This window comes from Calidris pugnax, unplaced genomic scaffold (genome assembly GCF_001431845.1).
Source record: "Calidris pugnax isolate Ruff unplaced genomic scaffold, ASM143184v1 scaffold70, whole genome shotgun sequence".
Classification (NCBI taxonomy): Eukaryota; Metazoa; Chordata; class Aves; order Charadriiformes; family Scolopacidae; genus Calidris; species Calidris pugnax.
In genome coordinates this window covers 7,430,268-7,456,231 of record NW_015090862.1, presented here as the reverse complement: position 1 = coordinate 7,456,231, position 25,964 = coordinate 7,430,268, and the positions used below count along the sequence as shown (strand labels likewise).

The window sequence follows — 25,964 nt, the reverse complement described above, 5'->3', positions numbered from 1 at the left end:
ATATAATTACAAACGTCACTAGGGCTGAGGGGAGGAGAGAGGGAGAGAGAATCGTGATCTCTCTGGAGGAGGCGCCTCTCGCCACACGTCAGTCATCAACTGGAGGATGCGGCTGAAAACGCTCAAAAAATAACAGCGGGAGGGGAAGCGCGGGCGGCAGAGTTCCAGCAGCAAAGCCCTGCTCTCCGCTGCCCCTGCTCAGGCTCTCGCCGGAGGTTACGGAGACACGGCTAACTCCAACTTCTCCCACACGGCGCTCTCATTGACAGGCAATCTCGGGGTCTTAATTGCCAAGCACTGCTTCTGTCTTATAATTGTTACTGTGATCGGAATTTCAAATAGTCCCAGAGCAGCAGTTAGTCATAAAATCTATTTCTAGGAGATAGTCGATCTTTCCCCATCCCCCAAAGCCCACGGCCAGGACAGCTGGTTAATAGACTGAAGGAATTCATCGTAACCACTGGGGACCCAATTAGCAGAATAGACTTGGGCGAGGGAAAAGGGAAGAGGAAATGCCAGTCATTTCCTACTTACCATATTGAACTGCTGCTGCAGTTTTTCGTTGGCATAGTTGATACAGAACTGTTCAAAGCTGTTGATTTCGAATGTCTCGAATCTGAAATATGCAGATACTCAAGATTACTAGTGCAGTGAAAAGAAACAGATGAAATGACCCCATAAATTCCCTCCCTCCAGTCATATTAATTGCATTCTTCCATTTCTGCATTATTGCACAAACAACCACAATCAAGCAACAAAGCACACAAGGAAGTAGGAAATTGCAGTACACAGGCAGTTCAGTGATGGTCCCTCTTTAGGCAGGGATGAGGAACATAGAGGAGGGACTGATGTTCATGGACAGCATGTTAGTTATCTTTGTCCTCTCTAGAAGTACCATCGTGGAGGAACCATGAGATGACGATTCCCTTGTAACTTTTCCCAATGCAATACATAAGAAAACCTACCAACAGCAAAAATCTGAAATCTCACTATAAATGTTAAACCTGAAAGTCAAGACAAAGATGTCAGATAGCATGTCAAAACTAAACACCTACTTCCTTCAGCTGGAATAAGCAGCTGCTGAGGGCTTAGGGTTTTTTTTTTGCATAATCCACGCAGTGCTACGTGATAAAGACAAAGACACTTTGCAGTAAGATAATTATGTAAGAGGTGACATATCTCTGACAAAAAGACTCACCCATAAATGTCCAACACTCCAATGAAGGAATGCTGTTTTACAGTAGCGTGAAGGGCTTTGTTCACATGATCTACAATCCAGTTAAAGAGATTAGCGTAGATATGTTTGGCAAGTGCATCTCTGGCATTGATGGCATGAAGTTTAGAAATTGGCTTGATGTAGGTTTCAGTGGCAGTTGCGAGCTTCCTATGGCAAAGCCAGTGGGCCATCTCTTCATACTCCACACCCATGAGGTCACAGAAGATGGTGAGGGGTTCATGCTTGGGCTAATAAAAACAATCTCGTTAGGTCTTGAAACAGTATTACCAATAGCACACATGCAATCATGCAATCAGAAGAACTGCCTGTCTGCAGTGATCCAACAATAAGCAGCAACAGCAGCTTCTACAGCTCTTCCTCCTTCAAAACGTAACAAGTTCCCTACCCACTTGTCACATCCACATCACTGAAGCAAATTAGTGAATCACAGTTTCCCCAAAGGCATTTTACTGTACTTGTGTTCACCAAAAAGCCCCACATAGACAACCTGCAACCTTTGCAAAAATGAATCACCAAGCTTCACAGGGATGGACCTGGTATTTTGAATTGTTATAAATAACTGTGTCAGTTTTGAGTGAAGAAGCTAGAGAAATAGAGAGGACAGGATGTCAGCTGTGTGCTGGGGACAGAACGGACTACAGTTCCTCAGTGGTGCTCTCATCTGCTCATGACAGGGAGTGACAGGCAATGGGGCATCGCAGCCCACGCCAAGAACAAGAAGGAAAAAGTGTAGAAGGGTCTGGTCTTTAGTGCTCTGGTCTCAGTATTTAACACAGTATTTTTCCAGTTAATTCTGGAGACAAACATTAAAGAGACTTGAGCACACAAATGGTGTTCTATAACTCTCAAATTAGACTGCACAAGTGAAAAAAAATGACCTTTATTTAAGTGGGTAAAATCAACTAGCAAGGCTTGCATGCTTAGATGGGTATATAAGACTTTGGCATTAATGTGTAGCGTGTTTACCATTCAATGAGTTAATATACTACACCTCATGACTAACAAGCAAACCGATGGCTAGAAATCAAGGAGGACAGACAGGTCTTTCCTCCTAAGGAACTCCCCTAACACTACTTCCTCATCACATTCACTTTGCACCCGGTGGCTCAACAGCACGCTGACAAGCAGCGTCTTGACAAGGACAGATTACAGGGAACTGTTACTACATGCCCAGTAGCTTCAGGGTACATCAGCTTTATCTTTCTATTTCCACGTCCTTCTGACTTCTCTGGGGTTTCTCCCAGTCCTTCCAGGGTACAGGTCCCACAGCAGTGCTATTACACCTCCAAATTCCAGTTAACTGAGCATGTCTTCTTTCAGTTTAGCCATACCACTTAAGCTGGCTCAGAAGACAAAAATAAAGCATGAACATATTTTTGTCCATGCATGGACAAAAATAAATGATGAACACTGCACAAAAGAGTGTCACAGTAGGGTTACTCAAGCTGACATTAAACGAACTGATTCATTCACACAGCACCACGTGGAGCCCTTCGCTGAGCTCCCTGAAGCACCGTCACCGCACCACGGCGCCAGCACTGCCCAGGCACCAGCCCGCTTTGGTGACTGTCTGCTCCCTATTGTCAGGGAACGGCACGGCTCAGGTAGCAGATGCCATTGAGCACACTTGCACCGCCGCCTGCTAGATGTTTACCGTGTCAGGATAGGATTGCACCGGAATGTGCAGCTTTGTACTAGCTCATTCAGTGAGATTCCTGCACTGGAGATACCCGTTACAACACAGCCGAGCTCATCGTGTCCTTGGCCTCATCACCTTTCTACATGTGGTCATTAAATGATGCTTTCTTTGTAGAGAAAACCTTTTTAAGACACACCAAAGAGGCAGCCTGTTGCTGTGGTTTCCCAGCAGCTATCCATCAGATCCCACAGATAGGTAGGCTCAGACCAGGCACACTGGTCATCTGCAGCCCCATGAAGGACCTGTCATCTCAGCCCCAGAAACTGCTACTGAAAATCCTTGAGAAAATGCCTGATAGTAAAATGAGAAAATAACCCTGCAGCTGTTGCTACTATTTGAAGGGAGAGAAAGATGAAGACTGTGTAATCCAGCAGCAGATATTCAAGGAAAGGCAAAAGGAGAATCTAGTCACTTGTGGATCCAAGGAAGAGAAGAGTGACAGAACAGATCTTTTTTGTTTCTCATCTCCAGAATATGGAGTTCAGTAAGAAGCCCTGGCCTTCACTGAATGAGTTTTTTTTCAGATCAGACTTACGCAGTCTTCATTGCTGATCTCCGCCAAGGTGAAGAAGGACTGATAAAACCACGAAACTTACATCAGTCACACAAATCACACCTGTATATCCTACACTTATATCTAGACATCCCAGAGGACTTTGCAAAGCATTTGCTTTGCAATTATTGAGGCCATTTTGGCATTTAACATTAAAAAGCCCAACACCCTGCAAAGCATTTAGTGTGGGCAGGGAATGTATTCATGTAGGAATATGAAGATCTAGACACCTGTCCAGGACTTCAAAGCTAGCCTGTCTGGTAGACTTTTCTAGGACATATCAATCAGAGTTTTGAAATGAAATTAAGGCAACGAGCATTACAATACAGAGAGTAATGTCTAAAGCCTCTACACTGAGAAGAGTTGAATCCATCTGCAAAGAGAACTGTGAAAACGTTAAGAAATGAGAAACAAACATACTGCTTGCATTTTTGTATTTGTTACTCTTTTTCGGAAGAGGTCCCTGCAAACAAGCAGAAGGCAGAACTGCCAGAGTAGAAACCACAGTCTTTAGATCATATTCTACTCACAGGAACAGTGCAGCTGTCGGAATCCCGAGACGCAAACTCCACGTTGCCCAAGTGAAGGATGCCAGCAAGGATTCGAAAAATGCCCATCTGGTAGGTATCACTAATCCCTGAAAAATGATGAATAAAACGTTTTGAATGAAGAGAGAAATAAAAAACCATGAGCTGCAGTTGATGAAAAAATTTATTAAAAAGAGAAAAACGGTGGCTGTTTTTTTCAGATTATGGCATTTGTCAGTACTGCTTGGCTCCACTTCTATTAAATATATTTTACAACCAGATAAAAAAAAAAATTCCATTAAAATGAGCTATTTAATTTGCTGTTTCAGAGTGCTTTGTCAGTGACCTCCAACAATGCATACGCTACACAAGGGAATCCACCATTTCTGTTCATATAATGTGCTCCTCCTACACTAACAATGGGATTCCACTGCCATTTAAATACCTTCTTAATGCAACAGAAGTACCTCAGTCCCAAATGTTAGCAAACTCTCCTGTTTTTAAGCACAACAGAGTATGAAGAAAATATACACAAACAATGTAGAAAACACTTGCTAGTATATTAGATTTGGGATATGATTGTGTTTTACAAATTACCTAGCAAAGTGCAGGCCTGCCTGGTGTTTACCATTTCCTTAGCATCATTGACACCATCAATCACAGGGCTTCCACCTTGCTTCGTATAGTGAAAGTAATTTGCATTCCCTGAAAAAAAAAAAACAAAACCAAAACCAAATCTTTTACACACACTGATGCAGAAATTCACAGCACATCTGTAAAGCTGTGTAACAATTAAGTAGCTCTTGGCAGAATCCATGATTAGAGATTTTGCCTCCTGGCTCATAGGACGCACTTATTCTGGAGAAGAATTTTTTCAAGATTTAACAGTGAAAATAAGTATTCTAAAGCTACCTGGGTTCCTACAATAGGCCCTCAAGCATATTGTCTATCTAATCTTTGTTCAGACTTCCACCTGTAGAATAATCACTCTGGAAGCAATTATTCTTCAACTCTGAGCCAACCACTCAAGAGGCAGGTGCAGAGTTGACAGCAGCAGCACTTTGGAATTATGCTATTATTGCATCCACTTTGCTTATTTTCTTCTCATTTCCGATTTATGGTCTGGTTTAGTCTTATGAGTATCTGTGATGGGTTCTGGCTGAGAAGTTATGGTCAGAGAACTGATAGCTTCACCACTCTGGAGACAGTCCTGGGCTTCACCGGGAGAGCAGTAGCTCTCCTGGGTTCTGTGTAAATTCCTGTGGTTTCAGTGGCCGTGCTTCCAGCTGCAGCAACAGACTCCTTTTCTTCTGATCTGCTAAGGTTTCAAGAACGCTGAAAGAGGATTCTGCTAAATGGCTTCTTTAGTTATAATTACATCAGTTCCTTTCTTTCCTGTGTCAGCAGATGTGAATCCTAAATGTGCCAGGATGGTGCGGAAGAGCAGAGAAACACTTCAAAACCAGAATGGTATTTCAGAAATTGGCACTGACAGGTTGTGCAGTTTTCCCACCATGAAGCTGACTTTTAAAAATATACAAGAAGCACTGGAATTTATATTGAATTTTAAAAATGATGAGGTGATTGCCTGTCCCAAGGTCATCATAATGCCCTTCTTTTACCCAGTACCAGTTCCTGCTAAATGAGAAATCTTTCCTTTATCAACATTTTAATTTGAAAAATGAAAAACTGCACTTATCAGGTTTGTGATCACCAAGTTAGCAGAGATGGTGAAGCTGGTAACAGCCCAAGCAAAAGTATGCAGATGCAAGATAAGCTTTTCAGGTGTCTATACCAGAAATGGTAAAGTTCTCCAGTAGCTGGATCCATGGAAAAAAGGTTTTAAAGGACCAAGAGAAGAGAATTTCACCATCGCCAGTGGAAAGCTACTCTGGAGTCCAGGACATAGTAAGTCCTAGTGATCACAACTGCAGTGTATTAGAGCATGCTGAATAAACAAATCCGTTACTTTCATTTTATCTAAAAACCCTAAAATCTGAGATCTGTGATTTTTGTTGTTTTCAATATATTTTAGTATTTGAAGGTTTAAAAGTTTAGAATGTAAAAGCCAGCAATTCTTCTTTTGGTTCTATGGCTCAAAAAGCTCAGAGATGCTTCTTTGTACCTACAGTTGCACAACAGAATGAACGTGAATTTCATACCTAATCGTAGAGTTTTAAACTCGGGTAATGCTGCAGAGGCACATAGTTGGTAAAAGATGTGGTAATTTCTCTCCTCTTCTGCCTTTAAAAAGAAAGGACTTGATTATTTTTCACAACTTAACAAGTGCCAGAAACATCTAGGAGTAGAAAAGAACTACTATGTTTAATGCTTTCTCTAGCATTACATTAAGAGCATAGAAGCCACAGGAAAAAGGAAAGATAAATCAGCATCGATCATTTCCTTTTTGATTAATTTAATCCATTTTCAACAGCAAGAAGCATGCAGACATTTTCACTTCAAAAAAACTTCACTCTTCAGAACTGCGGATTACTATTAAATATAGATCAGGATTCTATGGGTGGCTGAAATGATCATACTTAAAAGCTTTTCATTTTCCAAAAATAACTAATACCATTTGCCTCAGCATTTATAGTAAGCTGGTAAAGGGAGTATCTTTCTTGCCAAGGCAAGGCTGGAATTTTAAAATGAAGGACAAACACAGCTCAGAAGGTTATGACTCATGACCAACACCATAATTCTGAACTTAAGCACTCTACATTTCATAACTTCAAAACAATAAAAAACCCAGAAAAGGACTCACAGCTAAACCGTATGCAAGAAGTCTCTCTTATTTTTAAAACATACAACAGTACGTCATGTAACCCTACTACACAATGCAAACTGTAATTATTTGCTTGATGCCTTTAGGCAGCCAGTGAAGGACAAGTCCGTTTTTACCGAGCTCTAGACTATTAGGCAGGCAAAGATGGAGAGGAAGTGTGAGAGACAAAAAGGTTGCGCATCAGTTCAAGTGTGAAACAGCAAAAAGAAGACAGTTCAAGAAGGATGAAATTACATATTCTCATTTGCCTAAATAATGGCAATTAAGACTCATCTGTAATTACTGTGATAGCAGTGGGTTCTAACAAGAGATTGAAAGTGAGCTAAGATGGCAGCTTCACAAACCACAACAGAGAGCTCTTCTTGAGCATGAGTGCTTTCTGCTAGGTTTTGAAGCCCTACTCTATAATACTATGGTAAGTACAAACTCTTATCTACTAGTGCACTGAAGCTATTTCATGTTTTAATGCACAGCCTTTTTAATACACATTTTGCAACTACAGATAATTCATACAATAAAGGGCTGAGTTGGTTTTCCTTCTCTCCTCCCTCCCCACACATGCTATATTACAAATATACTATTACAGCCATCTCTTAGGAGAGATACCTAATATTGGTAAACAATAGCTTTGGTGGTTTGGTTTTTTTTTGGGTAGTCACACAAGTATACAATAAGAAGATTGCATCAGTATTACCTGAAACACCACTCTTGATTTTTCCAAGAGGTAAGTTCTCATGTTAGCACCAATGATTCGATACCTCTTATCAAAACCAATTTCAATGTATTTCCCAAAGCGACTGCTGTTGTCATTCCTTGTAGTTTTGGCATTTCCAATAGACTGAAAAAAGCGAATATTGAAAAGGTTAAACAGCTTTTAGAAATTATAAAATCTATTTAATCATCTACATGGCTCATAAATACTTAACAACATCCATTTTGTCCTGGTTTCAAAATAATCAAGAATTTAATAAAGAACAACCTCTGCCTGGTCAGTTTCAATCAAAACCTGGTTATTTCATTGATGTAAGATCTGGAGCTGATCTTCCCAGAAATTATTTCATTTCCACATAGTCCAACATTCCAGCTAAAAATCCCATATTGCTCTCTGAAGTCTTTTAAGAGGAACTAAAGAGTCTACATAATGCTCACATACACCCAGATTTTTTCTAAGGAGTTAATAGAACTACAGCAATTATTTCACACTGTATATATTTAGATATGTATGTGTACAGACAGATGTATAGTACTTGCAACCTCTGTAAGTCTACCTACAATAAACCCATAGTGCATCAAACAGCCCCTATGTTCTGTCTGGCTAACAGTTCTTTATTATTATTATTACTCTATAAATGAACCACATTTTCAAACTATTCTCTGCAAGCCCATCATAAAATATTTACTGTGTGCCTAAATATAATCTAAAAATTAACATGTACAGACTCATGTCACTTGCCTGAAACTGAATCCCTTTCATAACAGCTTGGTTACTGACTCAGACACAGTCTTCAGTGCTGCCCTACATGCCTACCTTTCTCAGACTAATTCAATGCAGCTTCATACATTAAATACTGTTTATTGTGTATTTCCTCTATAGTGCATGGTCCTGCGATGCCCAGAGCAAATGATGACTGTGGTTCCTAAACAGTCTGGGTGCACCTCTCTCTGCCCTGCCTTATCAGCATTAGGATTCACCCCGCAACAGACACCCCCCGGGTCTATCAGAATTCAAGGCACGCAGATCACAACATGCTGAACTTCAAAGAAACGCATCTTCTCTTCTCAACTAGATCCTGTTTTGGACATCATATAGTAATTCATCTTCCCCCCCCAAAAAAATCCTAAAGATATATCTGTATCAAAAGGAACGACATTTGGAGTAACTCAGATAAGCACGCTGCCTTTTATCATACGCTGCTGGGTGTGTGGTATCCAGACCCTAACTCTGAAGTGCCCCAAAACTAAAGACCACGGGGTTGCATCGATGTTCTAGTTCACGTAGCCATCCATAGGAACTCTGCACTGAAACAAAACTTGGGAAGAAGAAATGCAAGGAAATAGCAATGCTGAGCACTGGCATTCCAAATCCGTAACCCAAAGGCGGGGGGGTGGGTGAGGGCGAGGGGGACACAGGGTGGGAAGCGGGGATTAGACCTTCCGAGACCCCATGGCAGCAGCAGCGACACGCACGCCCGACCGAGCAGACGTCAAACGGGCATCAGATGAACAGCTGCCACAGAGGATGTCACAACAAACTGTAGTGCTACAGTTCTAAGAAAACACTGATTTCATTCAAATGTAATGTACTCAAATTGCATTTCTTGTGTTTTAAAATTATTGCTGCTGTGATATATTTTGTTGTTGGGGGTAGCAATATAATATTACAATATTTTCAGAAACCAATTATCACTTTGACAGGCACTACTTATGAAAACAGTTAAGAAAGCCCTTGGTATTAAAAGATTGCTTACCGGAGTACATACTAAGCTGTACAATTTGCACAGCAACATAGGGTAGCAAAGAATGAGAAGCAGGAAATTGCAAAGATGTGTTTTAAGACTTGACAATTTCTACATTTGCAATAGGAAAACTGTATACAGTTATTGACTACAAAACTAATTATTCAAATAATTGCTAGACATGTATAGTGGTCATTTGATATTACAGTGTTTAGTAGGCAAAGATAATGTGAAATTCTGACACTAATGATGGTAGCTCATAAAATCCTGATGTTTAGGTTACCCAAACAGAAATTAAAATAAAATGACCTTCTGCTCCTAAGATTTTACAATCAATTGAGCAATTGAGGAGCTTCCTGTTTGTAAAAGGAATTACTCATTTTCTTCCTAATCTACACAGGTTAATTTGTGTTTCTGTTTATTTATCAACTGAAGAATTTGAAATATTAATTTTGCTGTCCTCCAGTCTGTCTCAACACCAGATTTCACAACACACATTCTGAAGATCATTTAAAGTTCAAGTGTTTGAAGTTAAAAGGATAACTTTCATCCAATCATAACAACATTTAAAGTAATTGAAATTTTACATACACCTAGGTTCATTAAACTTTTTCTATCCCCAGAAAATAAAGCACCGCTATTGTTTTTTAGTGGATAAAAATAGGTATGGGTGGAAAGTTCATGTCTAGTCCTCAATTTAAATTTCCTTGCTTTGGAAGTTAAATCAGACAGTTAGTGTTGAGCTGATGGCCACTGACTGGGAGGTGTGGTCCAAGGAGTGAGAGAGAAGGATGCTTGGCGTAGGCTTAGAGACCAAACAAAACAAGAGGCTCAGGGAAACCTGTAGACAGTTTGTATTTCACTCAGCAAACCAACAGCAAACTGCAGACCCGTCCTGTGGGGTGTCACCATAGCTGTCACTTAGCAGCCAGGCGGTGAGGACGTGGCCACCTGACTGGCCCCAGGTGCCACCTCCGTGGTGTGCAGGGGAAGGCAGTACTGGGGGAGTGAAAAGAGCAGTGAAAAGAGTACTCGGGGATTAGCTCAAAATGGCAAAACTGCCACTGCTCCCCAGGGATCAGGCTGCTCCTGCTGGGGTAGGTGCAGCCCAAGGCAAGGCTGAGCTCTCCCAGCTTCCTCCATAGTTGGATAGTTGGATCCCACAACAGCAGAGCCCCCTGCCCAACGCGGCACAGCATGTTTTATCCCACAAAACAGTTTCAAACCACCACACAGCACCACAAACCAGGCACAATTACCTTGTGACAGAACACACATAACTGTGATGGGGCAGCTATAGCTTGAGTAGCATGAATTCCTCATGTCAGGAGGAAAGGAGGAATAAAACATAGTTAAGTTTTAAAAATACCTGAGAAATAATACAATGGCAGCACTTTGCATTTCACTGAGCACACTTCATTCATTCATGTGCCCACTAAGACTTCACACTACTGCACAGAGATGCTAAACATCTACCAAGGCATTGGTTGTCCCAAGCCTTTTCTTAGGTTGCCCACAGGCACATGCATGTGTGTGCCTATGGACAGCACTACTTCTGCCAAGGAATTCCCCCAAGACTGTTTCTCTCTGGTGAATCACTTCTTAACATAGTTCCTTAACTTCAGATATGATTTCAATCAACATAAAGGCAATGTAACAAAAAACAATTCAGATGAGCCTAAGACATGTTTTCTGCCTGCCCACAACATCAGAATTACAGCGTCTCCTGAGCTTCCTGGAGGACAGAGATCCTAAAGCAGGAGGAAACTGTACATGTTATCCCACAGCCTATTGCCAGCATCAACGCTCCCAAGCCAATGGCTTTGGGACTTGGCTACAGTTAGTTACACAGATTTCTAGAACTGAAATATTAGTCTGAGCTAATTAGAGCAAAATTACATCTTCTCTCAGGTTTTTCCCCTCTGAAAGAAACTGTGTGCATCTCATGCAACTTTGCTTTCTCTGTCTAACTTCCATAATCACATTTCTTGAAACTGAACATTTGCTTTACTCAACAACTCTCTTCACTTCAAAGTATAATCTACCTGCCCCCACTGTGTGATGCACACGTCCGGTGGGTAAGACCAGAAGTTTAAATCTTCTTTGGAATTTTACATACAAAAACAGTCTTCTGCACTTGTCTGGGAACTACCAGTATTACAAAGCCAAATAGATTTGAAGCAGTATGCATATAAAAATTGCTTTGTTATGTGAAATACATTAACAATACTGAAACTTCATCTCTTGTCCTCTTTCAATCTTTCATAAATAGTACACAAAATAATGCCTAAAGCACATCCTGGTAAAGGGATTAAAAACAAAATTTTTAAATATATGTATTTAGGTTCTTTGATCCTTGAAGAAGTATGGATTGCTCGCTCTATTGAATGGTTATGTTAGGCCCAGAATAACTGCAGCTGGAGGGTGGGGGTCAGTGCAGTAGCTCTCTTACCTCCATGATGGGGTTGGAGGCCAAGACTTTCTCCTCAACATTGGCTTCACTGGCAGACCCACTGACCGTGGCAAAGTACCTCATGGCATACTTAGCAGAGACGGTCTTCCCGGCTCCAGACTCCCCACTGACAATGATTGACTGATTTCGCTCATCTCTGAAACACAAAGACATGTTAATTACCAGCTGTTCTCTCAAGGATGCTTATTTTTTTGTGTCCCCAGTGTGGCAACAACCCTTCCACCATACATGTTAGCAATACAGCAATAATGTAAATGCAGAAACAAGGCTGTTAGTGAGCAAGCTGCCTGAATGGCTGATGGGACTGCCTGCCACCAGGATGCTCTGCTGGGATCCACCACAGCCCAGCCAGCCCCCGGAGCTGCTCTTGAGAACCTGGCTACAGGAAAGTATCTGCTACCACTATCCACTACATCCTTCTGCACTACTTCTATCCAGAGTCTCCAGTAAAGTGCTCCAGTGAACTACCCACTGCTCATTAGTAAATATCATTAATGCCATCTTACAGATAGAGATATCAACAGCAGAGTCGACAACAGAAACCTTTCGTCCTTCTGATCTAATCATCAGCTTTTCCCAGCATTGTTCTGAATGTGAAAAATTCAGGCAGGGCTGTTCAGGACACAAACAGCAGCTCTGGAGTGAAGACAATCTCTTTGTAGTGAAGTAATTTCTTCTTGTTTGAAAAAATATAATCTCCATTTGCTACTAAAACAATTTTCTCTCATCTCAAAGAGGGCTCTATCCATAACCCCCAAATGTATGACTAATAAACACACTACAAAATAACAAGGATAGAAATTAGCATTTATATAGCATGAATCTTTTAAAATAAAGACCATTCTTGCTTTATACAGTATTTTATATTTCCAAAGCAACAGAAGTTGAAATGAATGATGTTTCAAAATACTCCTGTGAGCTTAACTCTATCTTACATCTTACACTGGAAAGTGGAGAAAAAAAAGGGATATCCAAAGTTTTACAGAGCTAGGACTGGGACACAGAAAGTTCAGCCATGTCCCAGGCTGCACTTACAGCACAGTAACTGTCAATGAAATTTTGGGCACACACATGTTCAGGCAGCACACAGACAGTCTGCACAGCCTCCAAATGCCTGCTGAGGCCACCAGCAAATGCCATGAAGAGGAAGCAAAGAAATATTCATGGAAAAACTATTTGTGGTTTCTGTAGCCTAAAGGTTCTCCAGATCTGGGGCACACAGACAGTCTGCACAGCCTCCAAATGCCTGCTGAGGCCACCAGCAAATGCCATGAAGAGGAAGCAAAGAAATATTCATGGAAAAACTATTTGTGGTTTCTGTAGCCTAAAGGTTCTCCAGATCTGGGGTTCTATTTCTGAGATGGTAAAAAAAAAAAGCTGCTGACGAAATGATGAAGCTAAATTACAGATCATGTTGTTACTCTCAAGCTGTTTCCTATCTTCAAAGACATCCCCAGGCCCCCAGATAAGAGCACAACTCCAGCATCTACTTAACATTGCACAAAGACTTGGGCTAAAGGAGCCTCTGGGTACATCCCACATCTCTGGGCGATCCAAGGTGGGATTCATTCAACTGAACAAAGGCACCGTCTGAAGCAGGTTTTCCACATTTCAGTAAAAGGAAATTACTTTAAATGGCTGAGTGGCGATTTAAATTTAACAGGAATGCATTAAGAAGATCGAAGCAACCTAATTTTATGTTCTCAACTTCCCTTTAACACATGTGATAGGTGCGAATGACTACAGCACAGTTCACACATCCACACACACCAAGCTGTCTGTCCCAGTGCAAGAGCTGTGGCAAAGCCAAACTGCTCAGCTCCTTATGGGGTTGTGTGTAGTCCAGGTCCCGGAGGCTGAACTGCCAGAGGCCCAGCCTGATGAGACCCTTTCCTTGAATTGGCCATCAAGCCTACTCTGCACGCTCCGCAGGGAGGTTTGTGGTGCCTGGGATGACTTGTGGTAGCAATGAAGACTTTCAGTTGGGAAAGGAAGAAGGAACACTCTTGCTTCTTCCCTATTCCCCCTCCCTGAGTCCACCAGCAGGAGACAGATGTGCACGAGGGACAGCCTGTGGTTCTGCATGTCAGGCAGTGGCCTCAGTTATATGGTTGCTCATCACCAAAAAGAGCAGTGGAAGGATGTGGTTCATCCAACCAAACACATAACATCTCAGCTTAAATGTGACAACCTATAACAATTTTCCTCTCACACAGACAGTTCCTGCAGTCATTCAAGAACAGAGAACAATTTCTTCCTAGGACTGGTATCGCTCCCTTTTTTATTCCTACTGTGCTCTTTCAAATAGAAAAAAAAAAACCCCATACCATTCTAAAATATGAAACTCCTGGTCTGATTTCAGGAGCTGCTGAACACAGAAGATGGGCAATGACAAGCTTTTCGTTTGCAGATCACCAGCTCTGTTTCATGTATTAAATATCATTAACACATGAAGATCCATGAAGTCCAAGTCCTATGAAATGTATCCTCTGCTGATTAAGCTTATTTTTAGCTTAGTTCCCACTGTACAGAAGGTTTTCAGAAAACAAAGTAATGCAACCTCAGTACTACAGACTTCTAACTAAACTGTCAACAGAAGGCTGACACTGCTGCCAAGAGAGGAACACTGAAGTAAAGGTGTCTCATTCGAACTGTCACGTCCCCAAAGGACACGTCTGTGAGTGTGCAAAGTGCCCGCTGGTTTTGCAGTCCCCAGTCCCTCCTCGGGAGCGCAGGAGCAGTGGGAAACACCAGGCTCCTCAGAGCAGGAAGCTCCATCTTTTCAAAGACAGCAATGAAAAAACGGGGTTGAAATAATTTCTCCTTAAGAATACTGTTGGTAATTACCCTATGGGGGTAATTGGTAACAATGGGGGAGTTTCCTTCCCCCATGACATAATATACAAAAATGTATTCTTCTCCTCAGTGCTCATTCATGTGCTCAGGAATAAGGGATCCATTATTATATTGCTGTATAAGTAAACACACACACGCACTTTCCATAAATTTGCCTAGAGAAGATATGCTTGATTGTGTGCGAGCAAAGAAAACCTTGCTGCCATCTCTTCTCCAATGAATAGTTGTGCTTGCAGTGGCTACGGCAATCATGAGAAACAAAGGGCTCGCTCATGGTCTGCAGCAGAGTCCTCTGGCATCGCCCTCCCAGCGCTCCATCCACGCTCAGAGCCACTCTTGTCTGCACAAGTACATTAGTCCATTGTTCTGCCGTAACACACTGGAGTGACCACCCTCTAGCATATTATTCTTTCTGCTTTTTGGCAGAGGGAAAGGAAAACACAACAAATGGGCCAAGATCACACTCGACGTTTGAAGAAGGAGAAAGGGCAGCGTAACACAACACCCAAACACAAGAGCGGCAGGGGATGATGAGCTGCCACTGCCACAACACGCCTAACAAAGAGGCCCTACTGAAAAAAATAAATATTGTTACCTAGAAGAACTTGTGTTTTCCATGCTTTAGAGAAGATGACTTAAGGACCGATGTCTTCTTGGTTATGTTGCAAGTTCAGTGCTCTGAGAGACAATCTACCTGGAGAGACTGCATGTCAGCTGATGGATGAAGCTGATGTAATTAAATTCAGGTCATCGTAACATAACAAGAGTTTTATTGAGATATATTGTGCCTGCATAACTCAGCCTTGCTGACTGTTGATTATACATCCCCTAAAGTGCTAATCCCAGCCTTTGTTCTATCTGGAGCTGTGTGGAGTGACTGAAAAGTCAATCATACTTAAAAAATTGGACATTCTTTGTGAATTAGCAATGGTTTGCCCATAAATTATCATTAGGAGCTTTCTGCAAAGTTCCTGGTGCTTTTCGGGGAAGACTTGGCATATGGTCGTCCTACCACAGGCAGCAAGTTACTTAAGTCTTTCAAGAAGGAGGGTAGGGTAGTCCCACCAGGCAGCTGTGTCTGCTCAGCAGAGGGCTCTTTTATGTCATGAAAGAAACAAAATGCCACACTGAAAAGAAAATAGTAAAAAACCCAGAAACAAAATACCTTGGATAGTGCATGAAATGTGGTGAGAATTATTTTCAATGGTCTGGTATAAGCAATGGTCCATCTCAAATATAACCTCTTGCTTATGCAAAATGAAATTTGCATAAGCAGGGTCCATTAAAAACAAAACAAAACAACAAAAAAACAAAACACAATAAAGGAAAAAAATCCCAAGAAAACAAGAGTTAACAACACCCTGAGTTTTTTCTCAGGTATAAATAACACCTTTGGAGTTATTTTTAGATAAATCATTTGCCCCCAACCTTTGACTGGACGTTTTGAGCACTTTATATGTCACCAGTCAGAAAAAAAAGCTGTAATTAAAACTTTCAGCCAATGATACAAGAAAGTAGGGCAAGAGCATTACGTGTGACACCAATTTGCAGCCCAAAAGCCACAATCCATTATCCATGCAACATTTTATCTTCTTGGAGCTTTTTATAAAGCACATAATAAGATTATTTTAAAATTAAGATTACTTCTGAATGGAGGGAAGATTTTAATTATGCTTTTACAGAGAGAAATAAGGGAAAACAAGCTGGGAGACGAGAAGGTGGAGGAGTCTTCTTTCACCCAAAGGTGGATAATGATCACATCCTAGGATACAGAACTATATTGCAGTGATATGATACCAAGCCAAATACTAAGCCAAATCATCTTGAAGAGGCGTTTAACGCCAGCAGGCTGAAACAGATTGATTGGGACCAGTTTACCATTCATGGACACACAAAGTATTGTGTGCAGGCATCCTCAGGATCACTTTTGCCGTTTCTGAACAGTGTAGAACAATAAAGGAATGACAAAACCAAAATAAGATTTTAGTTTTAAGATAATTGGTCAAAACATTTCACAAGCTGAAATTGCTTGCAGAAGCTGGGGACTTGATTCCATATCCATTCTCTCAGGCCTACACTTTAAGAGTCATATGAGGGTAACAGCTATTTCTTGTCAAATAAAAGAGCAGTAACACACTATGGAATAAATAACTGATAATTTAAAACACTGTTACCTATCAGAAAAATAATGCTGATGTGTCATTTTGAAAGGTAGTATTCAGATACTATATCCAAGCCATACACAACTCCACTCCTTATGACAAGTAATGGCCATAGAATAAGCAATAAATGTCATTAATTTTTCATATCAAAATTCCGGTAAAGGACAGAAACAGATTTGTGCATAGGCTGGTAAATTTTAAAGACAATTTTGCTTTACCTACAAAATTCTATCGACAGGCAATATGTTTATGAGGAAATTCGCTATCACAGTGCCAAAATGGAATAGATGTAGACTTCTTACCTAACTCCTGGAAGCTTAAGATTCCAACCTACATTCCAGCAGGGGTTTTTTTTATGCTTTGAAAAATCATTGCAAAATTCAACACTGAAGATAGCTTCTGCTCAACGGAGGTTCAGCACTGGGGAAAAAAAGAGTGCTACAAACTGACTTGAGATACCTCACATGCAAAAAAGGACTTTGCAGAACATAAATGAAATGACGATGCACAGAAAGTGGTTTTAAAAAAAATAATCCATTTCAAGATGTGAAAAAAACCCTTTTTTGAGGACCTGCATATATCTTATTGCAATACTTTTAATAGAAATGACTACTACTAACTTTAAATTTTGTATTTCATAGAAATGTGAGGGAGATGCTTTCAGAAGGGCTGAGAAGGGAGGAAACGCTGCTCCCACGAGACCATGACTATAAGCTGCAGTGGCAGCAAGAGCAGGACTGTCACCAGGCACCTTCAATGTGTACAGAGTGCTGCAACAACACTGCTCAATCACTGATGGCTGTCAACATCTAAGGCAGTTTTTAACGATTTCAGCTGACCAATGGAAAAATTGAGGCAAAAAAGAAAAGACAGTGCAAGAAATGAAACATTAAATTTACTAACATTAAAGGCAGAGTTGGCAATTTTCAAACAATTTTCATTCCTTAAGATCACTACACCCACTGAAGCTGGTTCCCTCTAAAACCAGAACAGCTTCCTGCATCACAGCCATTATTTCCACAGCAAACTGTCCAAACAGATCAGGATAATCAAGACATACAGACTGAAAAATCCCTACAGATATTTTTGTTTACCTCCCTCCTCTATACCAACAGAAATTCCTCTCTGAAGCAGGAACACTAAAACAGTTAAAAACCTACCCATCAATAAGCATTTCAGAGGGGATTAAAAAGGCCCAGAGCTATTCAATTTAATCATCAAAGCACAACATTGTTTTTGTGTTTCTTTCCTTCCTCTGACCAATGCATCGGATGTATCACTTGATCTTGTCTTTCAGACTCATGACTCCACACCAAATAATGTCCAATAGATATATATAAGCACACACACCACAAAAACATCAGCCCGAGAAAACAAACAAAAGGAATACAGAATTATTGACATCAACCTCAATATTCTTATCAATCCATCCACACCCAAGCCACCAGCATTTCCACCTGGCAAAAGCGTATTATTAAGAGCCGATTTTAAAAGATTCTGATACAGACTTTGAAACACTTGCCTCTGATGAACTACTTCAAAGCTGAGTTGTCTTAATGCCATAGGTGAAATTGGCAGAAAAGATCAGAGTGAGATACCTTAATTATATTGTTGAATGGAGAGACTAAATAACAGGGCAATTAGATGAGGAGAACATCAGTACTTACTTTGCCTTTCATCCTAAATCCCCTACGCTTGTTAACCTTGAGGACACTGCCAAGGTGCTGATCTTTTAAAGGAAGCTTCTTGTCAGGGTGGTTTGAAGGCCACCAACTTCAGGACATCTTCTCCCCTCACTGCTCCAGTGGTAAGAGGTTTAATTAAATCTAATGCGTTTTTTTTTTTAGGTTTAATTAAATCTAATGCGTTTTTTTTTTATGTTTGTTTGGTTTTGGGTTGTTTTTTTTTTGCAAGTTGCTACTGGTTTCTTCTTTTCTTTTGGAATAACAGGTTTAGGTTATGGCTGAGGACACCAACTCCATGTCATATGACAATTTCACTTTTTATTTAAATCAAACCAGCACAAACTGCTGCTAAAGGCCTGATCTTGATATCTTCAAAGGTTGAAATCTCCTGCTGCTTCAATGCAAGAACAAGAACATAATAAAATAGCTTTTGTTTAATCTAGCTGTGACAGTCTGGTCTGCTTTATCTCACTGCTGTTCCTCTACTGCAGTTCTGTGGTAGTGAAGTATACCTGTAAGCCTGAAATTGTTTTACATTTTCAAAACAGTGAATTTTGAATGATCAAAGAACCCAACACAAACTCCCAGGGAAGGAACCCGGTGACTCAAGGACCATTTGGGATAGATCCTGTTCTCAGTGTCTACACATAATTACCCTGACATCAACGTGCGCCGTGCCCATCAAAGACAGGCACGGAATTAGCGATACGCCATCCTGCAGCTGAATCAAGGCAGCAGGAAAACCAACCCAAGAAAATAACTGAAAAACTAATGACTGAATTGCTGGAAGGTCAGATAGGTCCGTTCTGAAATGCTGGCATGTTTGCAATCTTGCTTTGGAAGCTTGAAAACTTCCATTAGCTGCAGCTCCTCTGAGAGATACGGGATTAACCGGAGACCAAGACAAACCCAGCTGAAGCTCAGTGACGTGCCTTACCCCCTACACTATGAAGCTGATTTCCAAACTGTGCAAGGCTACACGTACATACATGCAGCTGACATGATTAAGTGGCTCCTGCAATGCAAACATAACTCTGACTGAAGTAAGCAACCTATTTTTTGCGATCAACCTCTCAGCATCCCCGTTGCATATTTGTGACAGCATTCGACCAAAATAACCTGCAGTATCTTCAGTCAGAACATTCACACATCTTTGCATCTGAGAGCATGACTAAACAAATCTGTTCAAGAAAGACCATTTTCCAGTTTCTCCCCGCAAGAGGCAGCTATAACAAAAACAACTGCAGAAAAATTTACCAAATAACTTCCTCATTGGTAAAATGAAATAAAAGAAGTTTACACAATGCACTGAAAATAAAAGCAGTGTGGAAGTGCTAAATATCATTGTAACTGCTTTATTGATGTGCCCAAATAACTTAGAAGTATTGATGTTACAGGAATAGAGAAATACATCTAATACTCCACCTGTTCCAAACAGCTTATTCAGTCTTGGAATAATTACCCACAGAAAAGATTTTAAACTCCTTTCTTGTGAAATCCATTGGCTTTCATCATGTATCAACAAAGTTAAAAGTTCTCTGTAGTAGCGAATGTTTTGTAAGCTTCACAGAAAGCAGCTTGATTAACTAATTAAGAAATTTAGGAAGGAACCTCCCAGCCCTGGCGGGCTCAAGGGAGCACTGACTTCAAGGGACTGGGAGTCTCCAAAGCAGGAGAGAGGGATGAGGAGGAGAGGGATGAGAGAGCAGATGAACACAGGGAAAAGGTAAAGCACCAGAAGAACAAATCCATGGTATAAGATGAAATGGTAAGGTTTCACACAGCTCATCTGAAGGCTCACTAAAGAGGTCTGATTTCAATAAATGCTGAAATAGAGCGTTTCCTAAAAACACCTGTGATTGTAAACTTGAAACTGAACCACATCCATATTTGTCTTCCTAGAACACTCTTCTTTTTTAGCACGACATGTGGTCTCGGAGAAATACAAGGATTTTTTTGGCAGGGCTCAGCAGCCCGTGCTCTTCCCAAGACTTGCCCTCTGCAGTCCCCTGCCAGGGCAGGTCCCAGGTCCCCTCTTTGGGCAATCATGCTCCTTGTCTGGGCAATGCTTCCATGGGTATCATTACCTGTTTTACTCAAAGACCAAAATTACTTTTTACACTTACCCTAAAAATGAAAGGCAGCTGTAAAACCCACCAGCCCCAGAAGCTTTAACACGAGTCAGTGCAATATATTTAGCTTCACCTTTGCCTAAGCATGGTGTTGTGTGGCAGCAAACAAGGCTGAACATGTTCGGCAGCACTTGTTCAGTGCAAAGCCCTTTGAAACTCAGCCCGGGGCATGCAGCATCTGCCAGGAGCCATTCTCAAAACTGGCAACTCTACAAAGCCAGAATTTGCTTTTCAAACAGATGTAATTTAACTGTTCAATAAATAAATAAATAAGAATTCATTCAGCAGTTCTCTAAGGCTCTCGGACTGATTGAGAACAGCAGCAGCCAGGTCCAGGCAGCCTTCCCAGCACCTCTCACAGCATCTTGCCCTTCGTCAACCTTTTGAACAAACAATTTCAACCACATAGTTCTTTGCAGCCCTAAATAAGTTCCGTTATCCCGTTTCGAGATTTGGCTCCTGGCCTTCTGAGCATGGGAAAGCACTCCCATTTTGTCCATTTACTTTCCAACTGCTTCCTATAGTCCACATAATGCAAGGATATCTTTCCATTCTCTTTATATAGCTGCTTAGACCCTCTGCCTGGGAGGTCACCTTCGAATCACAGAATCATAGCATGGTTCGAGTTGGAAGCGACCTTGAAGATCATCTAGTTCCAAACCCCCTGCCATGGGCAGGGACACCTCCCACTAGACCAGGTTGCTGAAAGGGTCATCCAAAAGGCCATCCAGCCTGGCCTTGAACACCTCCAGGGATGGGGTAGCCACAATGTCCCCGGGCAACCTGTGCCAGTGTCTCACCACCCTCACAGTAAAGAATTTCGTCCTAATATCTAATCTAAATCTACCCTCTTTGAGTTTAAAACGACTACCCCTCACACTATCCTATGCTACCTAATAAAGAGTCCCTCCCCATCTCTCCTGTAGCCCCTTCAGGTACTGGAAGTGGCTCTAAGGTCTCCCCAGAGCCTTTTCTTCTCCAACCCCAACTCTCTCAGCCTGTCCTCACAGCAGAGGTGCTCCAGCCCTCCGATCATCTTCATGGCCTCCTTTGGACCTGCTCCAGCAGGTCCATGTCCTTCTCCTGTTGAGGGCTCCAGATGCAGGACTGCAGGGGGGTGTCTCACCAGAGCGGAGCGGAATCCCCTCCCTGGACCTGTTGGCCACACCGTTTTTGATGCAGCCTAGGATGCAGTTGGCCTTCTGGGCTGTGAGAACATTGGACCTGCTCCAGCAGGTCCATGTCCTTCTCCTGTTGAGGGCTCCAGATGCAGGACTGCAGGGGGGTGTCTCACCAGAGCGGAGCGGAATCCCCTCCCTGGACCTGTTGGCCACACCGTTTTTGATGCAGCCTAGGATGCAGTTGGCCTTCTGGGCTGTGAGAACATGTTGCCGGCTCATGTTGAGCTTCTTATCCACCAAAACCCTTCTCTTCAGGGTTGCTCTCAGTCCATTTTCCACCCAGTCTATATTTGTGCCTGGGATTGCCCCAACTGACGTGCAGGACCTTGCACTTGGCCCTGTTGAACTTCAGGAGATTGGCACGGGCCCACTACCTTCCTCTGAAGAAGTCTTCCCTGCATCCAGGCAGCAGCGATAAACACCACCCCAGCGCTCTATCATCTTTACCTGTACTGAGGGAAATCCTTATTTCCCCATTTTTAAAGTTTCTTCCTTGCAGTGCTCCTTTGCGCAGCAGGCACAGCCCCTCCTCCCCTGTGGAGCCATGGCATCCCGGCATTCCCAGTGCCGAAGCCTCCAAATTCACTTGTATTGGCACATCCCAAAAGGTGCGGCCTGACACAGATAATTATTTTTTCCACCCTCAAAGGGCTGTTGTGCAGATTAATGAGGTAAATTTTGTAAAACACCCAGAATGTGCAAAGTGCTATGTAAGTGCCAAGGATGATGATGATGATTATTATTATTTTTATTATGATTATTAGAGACTGAAGTGCTTTGAACCATTCTGTGCTGATGTGATGGTGGGGGGAAGAAAAGAACAAGCGAGTTCCTAGCGCTGTGCCCCAGGAGCAGGACACCAGCCTCATTTCTTGGTCTGCTCCATGGGCACACCCTGCACCCACCAGTTTATTTTGACTATCTGATTCTGACATGCTCTGACCCAACACATCCTGCTCCCCAGAGACACCATGCATCAACAACTCAGAGACATCTTCAGCTGCGCCTTGAGTCCCAGCAATTGCTCCCAACTAAGCAGTAAATTAATTCTTTGTAAAATCATTCATTTTTAATAGGCATGAAACATTAGTCAAACAAACCATGTTCTTTAACCACATTTCTAAACATAATTCCAGTTTGACTGGTTTTTTTGAGCCTAACAGTGTTTCTCACTGACACCTTTAGCTGCTGGAGAAAAGAAGACGTTCTGAGGACAGGACCAGGGGCTGAAAGCTCAGCTCTGGGCTGACCCAGGTGTGGCCACGGCACATCTCAGCCCTAAGTGTCTTCCACACAAGCAGAAATTGATATACCAGGATTAGCAGAGACAGACTTTGGTGAATGCTTGAAAACCGCCTGGAAAACATGACGCCTCCCATGAAAGCAAGGGTTACTATCCAATATACATGACCTGGCACAGAGACCCCTTACTGCTGCAGGAGATGAAGGCATGCAAAATACAGCATGTTAATTTTTGTATATTGAAAAAAAAATAGATTTGGGAGAATTTTACCAGGAAACCCATTTAAGTGTGCACTATATATTACATACTCTATTCTCATCTATTTTATTGTCAAGCTGGTGAGATCAAGTCATCAGACACTAGATCAGGATTTTCGATTCAGGGGCTCTGTGCCACCTCGGTGAACTCACCAAAGTTCAACTTACAAAATGGAAGTAACAATACTGATCTCTTCTACAGAAGGCTCTGAGATCTGCTCATGGAGGTGAAATACTACTGGAGTACATAACCTGAATTCTCTGGAGTCCTTTCCACCTGCAAACTCAGCTACTCCAAAACACCTCAAGTTCTTAAGCATCTTTGGGTCCTCTTCAACGACAGCTTGGTAAAAAACAGCAGATGTACTTTTTTTTTTTTTTCTAATTAACAAATGGCACCACTTGCCATTTTAATTGTATCCAGGAAACATAGCTCTTGACTGTAAAAATGGCAAAAGGTGAAAAGATAATGAATTGACGGTAACATCTCTTGACACATACAAATGAAGAAAACCGAGGTCAGCACATGCTGCAAAATCATGACAGATTGCACTCCAGAGGAGCACAAAGATGAGCCAGCACTATGCAACTGATTTATCTAGGGATTAGTCAGAGGTCACTCCTGCAATAGTTTAGGAAAGCTCACTGCTTAGCTACCAGCAGGACACCTCACATGAACTCTAGCTTCCAGCTATGACCGAACTTAACCCTTTTGTTGCCCTAAAACACTCACTACTCAGACAAGTGGGTCCCTGATGTTACGTCAAGTTGATTGCCCCATCTGCTCTCCTGCGCTCGTAATACCATAACGTGCCAGACCCAAAGTATAAGAGACTATTACAAAATCACCTGTTCTCACAAGAAAGAATAATTTCCCTTTTCATTGTAATTTTAACAACAGAGCCCCAAAAGTACCATCTCTTTTCAAGGTAAGTATTTAATTTTAAAAGTCGTATGCCAAAGCCCTAAGTCAAAGGTGGCCCTTGTAGGTCTGTGCAGTGCCCACCACAGCAGGCTCTCGTTTCATAACTGGATCAACACTCGTGACGGGTTGTTAATCATCCCCCTCCCGACTTCTGCCAGGGGAGAACAGAGTATCCCTGTACCAGGCACTCAGAAGCAAAGCAGCAGCTGATCAAATGTGCATTTTTATAAGAGGACATCATCTTGGGATGCCTGGGATAGCTGGAGACTGTCAGGCAAGGTGCTCTCAGAACACCCACTCAGCAGCTCACCAAGCTCCTTTTGAACAAACAGTGACAGAAAAAATTCTTCCTGTAGCTGAGAGCCATCAGCCAAATGCCGAAAATCTGACAAAACAGAGAGGGAGCCTGCTTATTAAAGGTAATTTGATGAAGCAGATACACACCAACATTGAATAAATCGTTATATTTTGTCCAAACAGAAAAAGCAAAACGTTGGAGACTGACACTTTAAACTCTGTTGCTTTCTGCTCTGGTATTCATTGAGCTTCACAGGGATCTCATCCCTACGTAATTCTGTTACTTTCAACTTAGCATTTGCTAGACAGCTTTACTAATTGATCAGGAGGAAATCTCCAAGTTAATTTATTAAACTGAAAAGCACTGAACTCCGCTGTATCTGTCATCAACCACAAGCAGAACTGAACAAACTAGATCAACAAAGGGATGATAAAAAATTACATTATCTTAATTACTGCAATATACCCTTACTAGGCAGGCAAAGTAATTCCGTGTAAGAGTGATTTAGAACTTCTTTCCCTAATAGTGTTAGGAAACTGATAATCATAAGTCTCATACATTAATGCAATTCTTAATAGCTTCGAGAGTATAATTATCAACATCTCCTCTTACTGCAAACCATGCAGTTAAAAATGGAGGCTCGTACTGAATATTACAAAGAAAATGAGCTGCACCTGCTGATGGTTATGATTCCAACTGAAGTTGTAATGCATTAATAAAAAAAAATATTAAAATACTTGCCAACTGATGCCTTGCCCCCATTTTCATAGTTACCACAGAGGACTAACTGTGAAGTCTGAACTTTTTTGTTAATAATTTGGAGAAGTTGACTCACAAAAGCGGTATGCCTTGTAGTTCAAAGGGCTCAACACATGCAAACACCCACATGCTGACATTGCAGTTTATATTTTTCTGAGACAAAAACTGAATTCTTCAACAATTATTTGCTACCTTTTAAATCGCTTGTCTGTCTCAAACACTGTCCCGAGCCTGTATATGTCTGTCTGCTCAGGTGAAGCAAGCTGTCCATGAACAGCACATTGCCTATCCATCCGAGCAGGTCCCAGCAATTCCCAAAAGCACAGCTTGCTCCAGGTGTGCCTCCAGAGCCCCAGCATCCCCCAGAGGGCTCTGCAGGAAAGCCCTGAGGCAGGGGGAGCCCCTGGGACAGGTCTCCCTCCTACAGATCCTGCTCCCTGGCAGGTGGATCTCCTCCTGCTGGGATGGAGGGAGAGATCTGCTCCAGAACCCTCCCACCCGCTGGCTGGGGATCATACAACCCACACCAGTGCAGTTACTGGTAACTATGAGGAGTACATAACCCTAAGTCTAACACAAATGCATCTGTAAAACTAGCTCATTGCTTATTTTGGGCACAGCAGAGGAAAGGTGTTGGAAATGAAGCTGCCAGTCTGGGCAGAGGAGCTGAAGGAGATGGAGAGAGAAAAGGAAGAAGGCACAGAGATACAGATGAAAAGGGAAGAAGGGGGGGGGG

At 41.9% G+C, this 25,964-nt stretch overlaps 1 protein-coding gene across 7 annotated transcripts in view; it reads right to left on the bottom strand.

Moving 5' to 3' along the window:
• MYO5A (myosin VA) overlaps positions 1–25,964 on the bottom strand; it is a 106,174-nt gene that overhangs the window by 49,836 nt on the left and 30,374 nt on the right. For all 7 annotated transcript variants that reach the window (XM_014944628.1, XM_014944632.1, XM_014944634.1 and 4 more), the window contains exons 5-11: positions 11,710–11,866; positions 7,496–7,639; positions 6,179–6,260; positions 4,614–4,721; positions 4,020–4,126; positions 1,199–1,464; positions 535–616 (exon numbers count right to left, since the gene is read on the bottom strand). In XM_014944628.1, the coding sequence (XP_014800114.1) occupies positions 535–616; positions 1,199–1,464; positions 4,020–4,126; positions 4,614–4,721; positions 6,179–6,260; positions 7,496–7,639; positions 11,710–11,866 (946 nt within the window). The remainder of the gene's footprint in view (positions 1–534; positions 617–1,198; positions 1,465–4,019; positions 4,127–4,613; positions 4,722–6,178; positions 6,261–7,495; positions 7,640–11,709; positions 11,867–25,964) is intronic.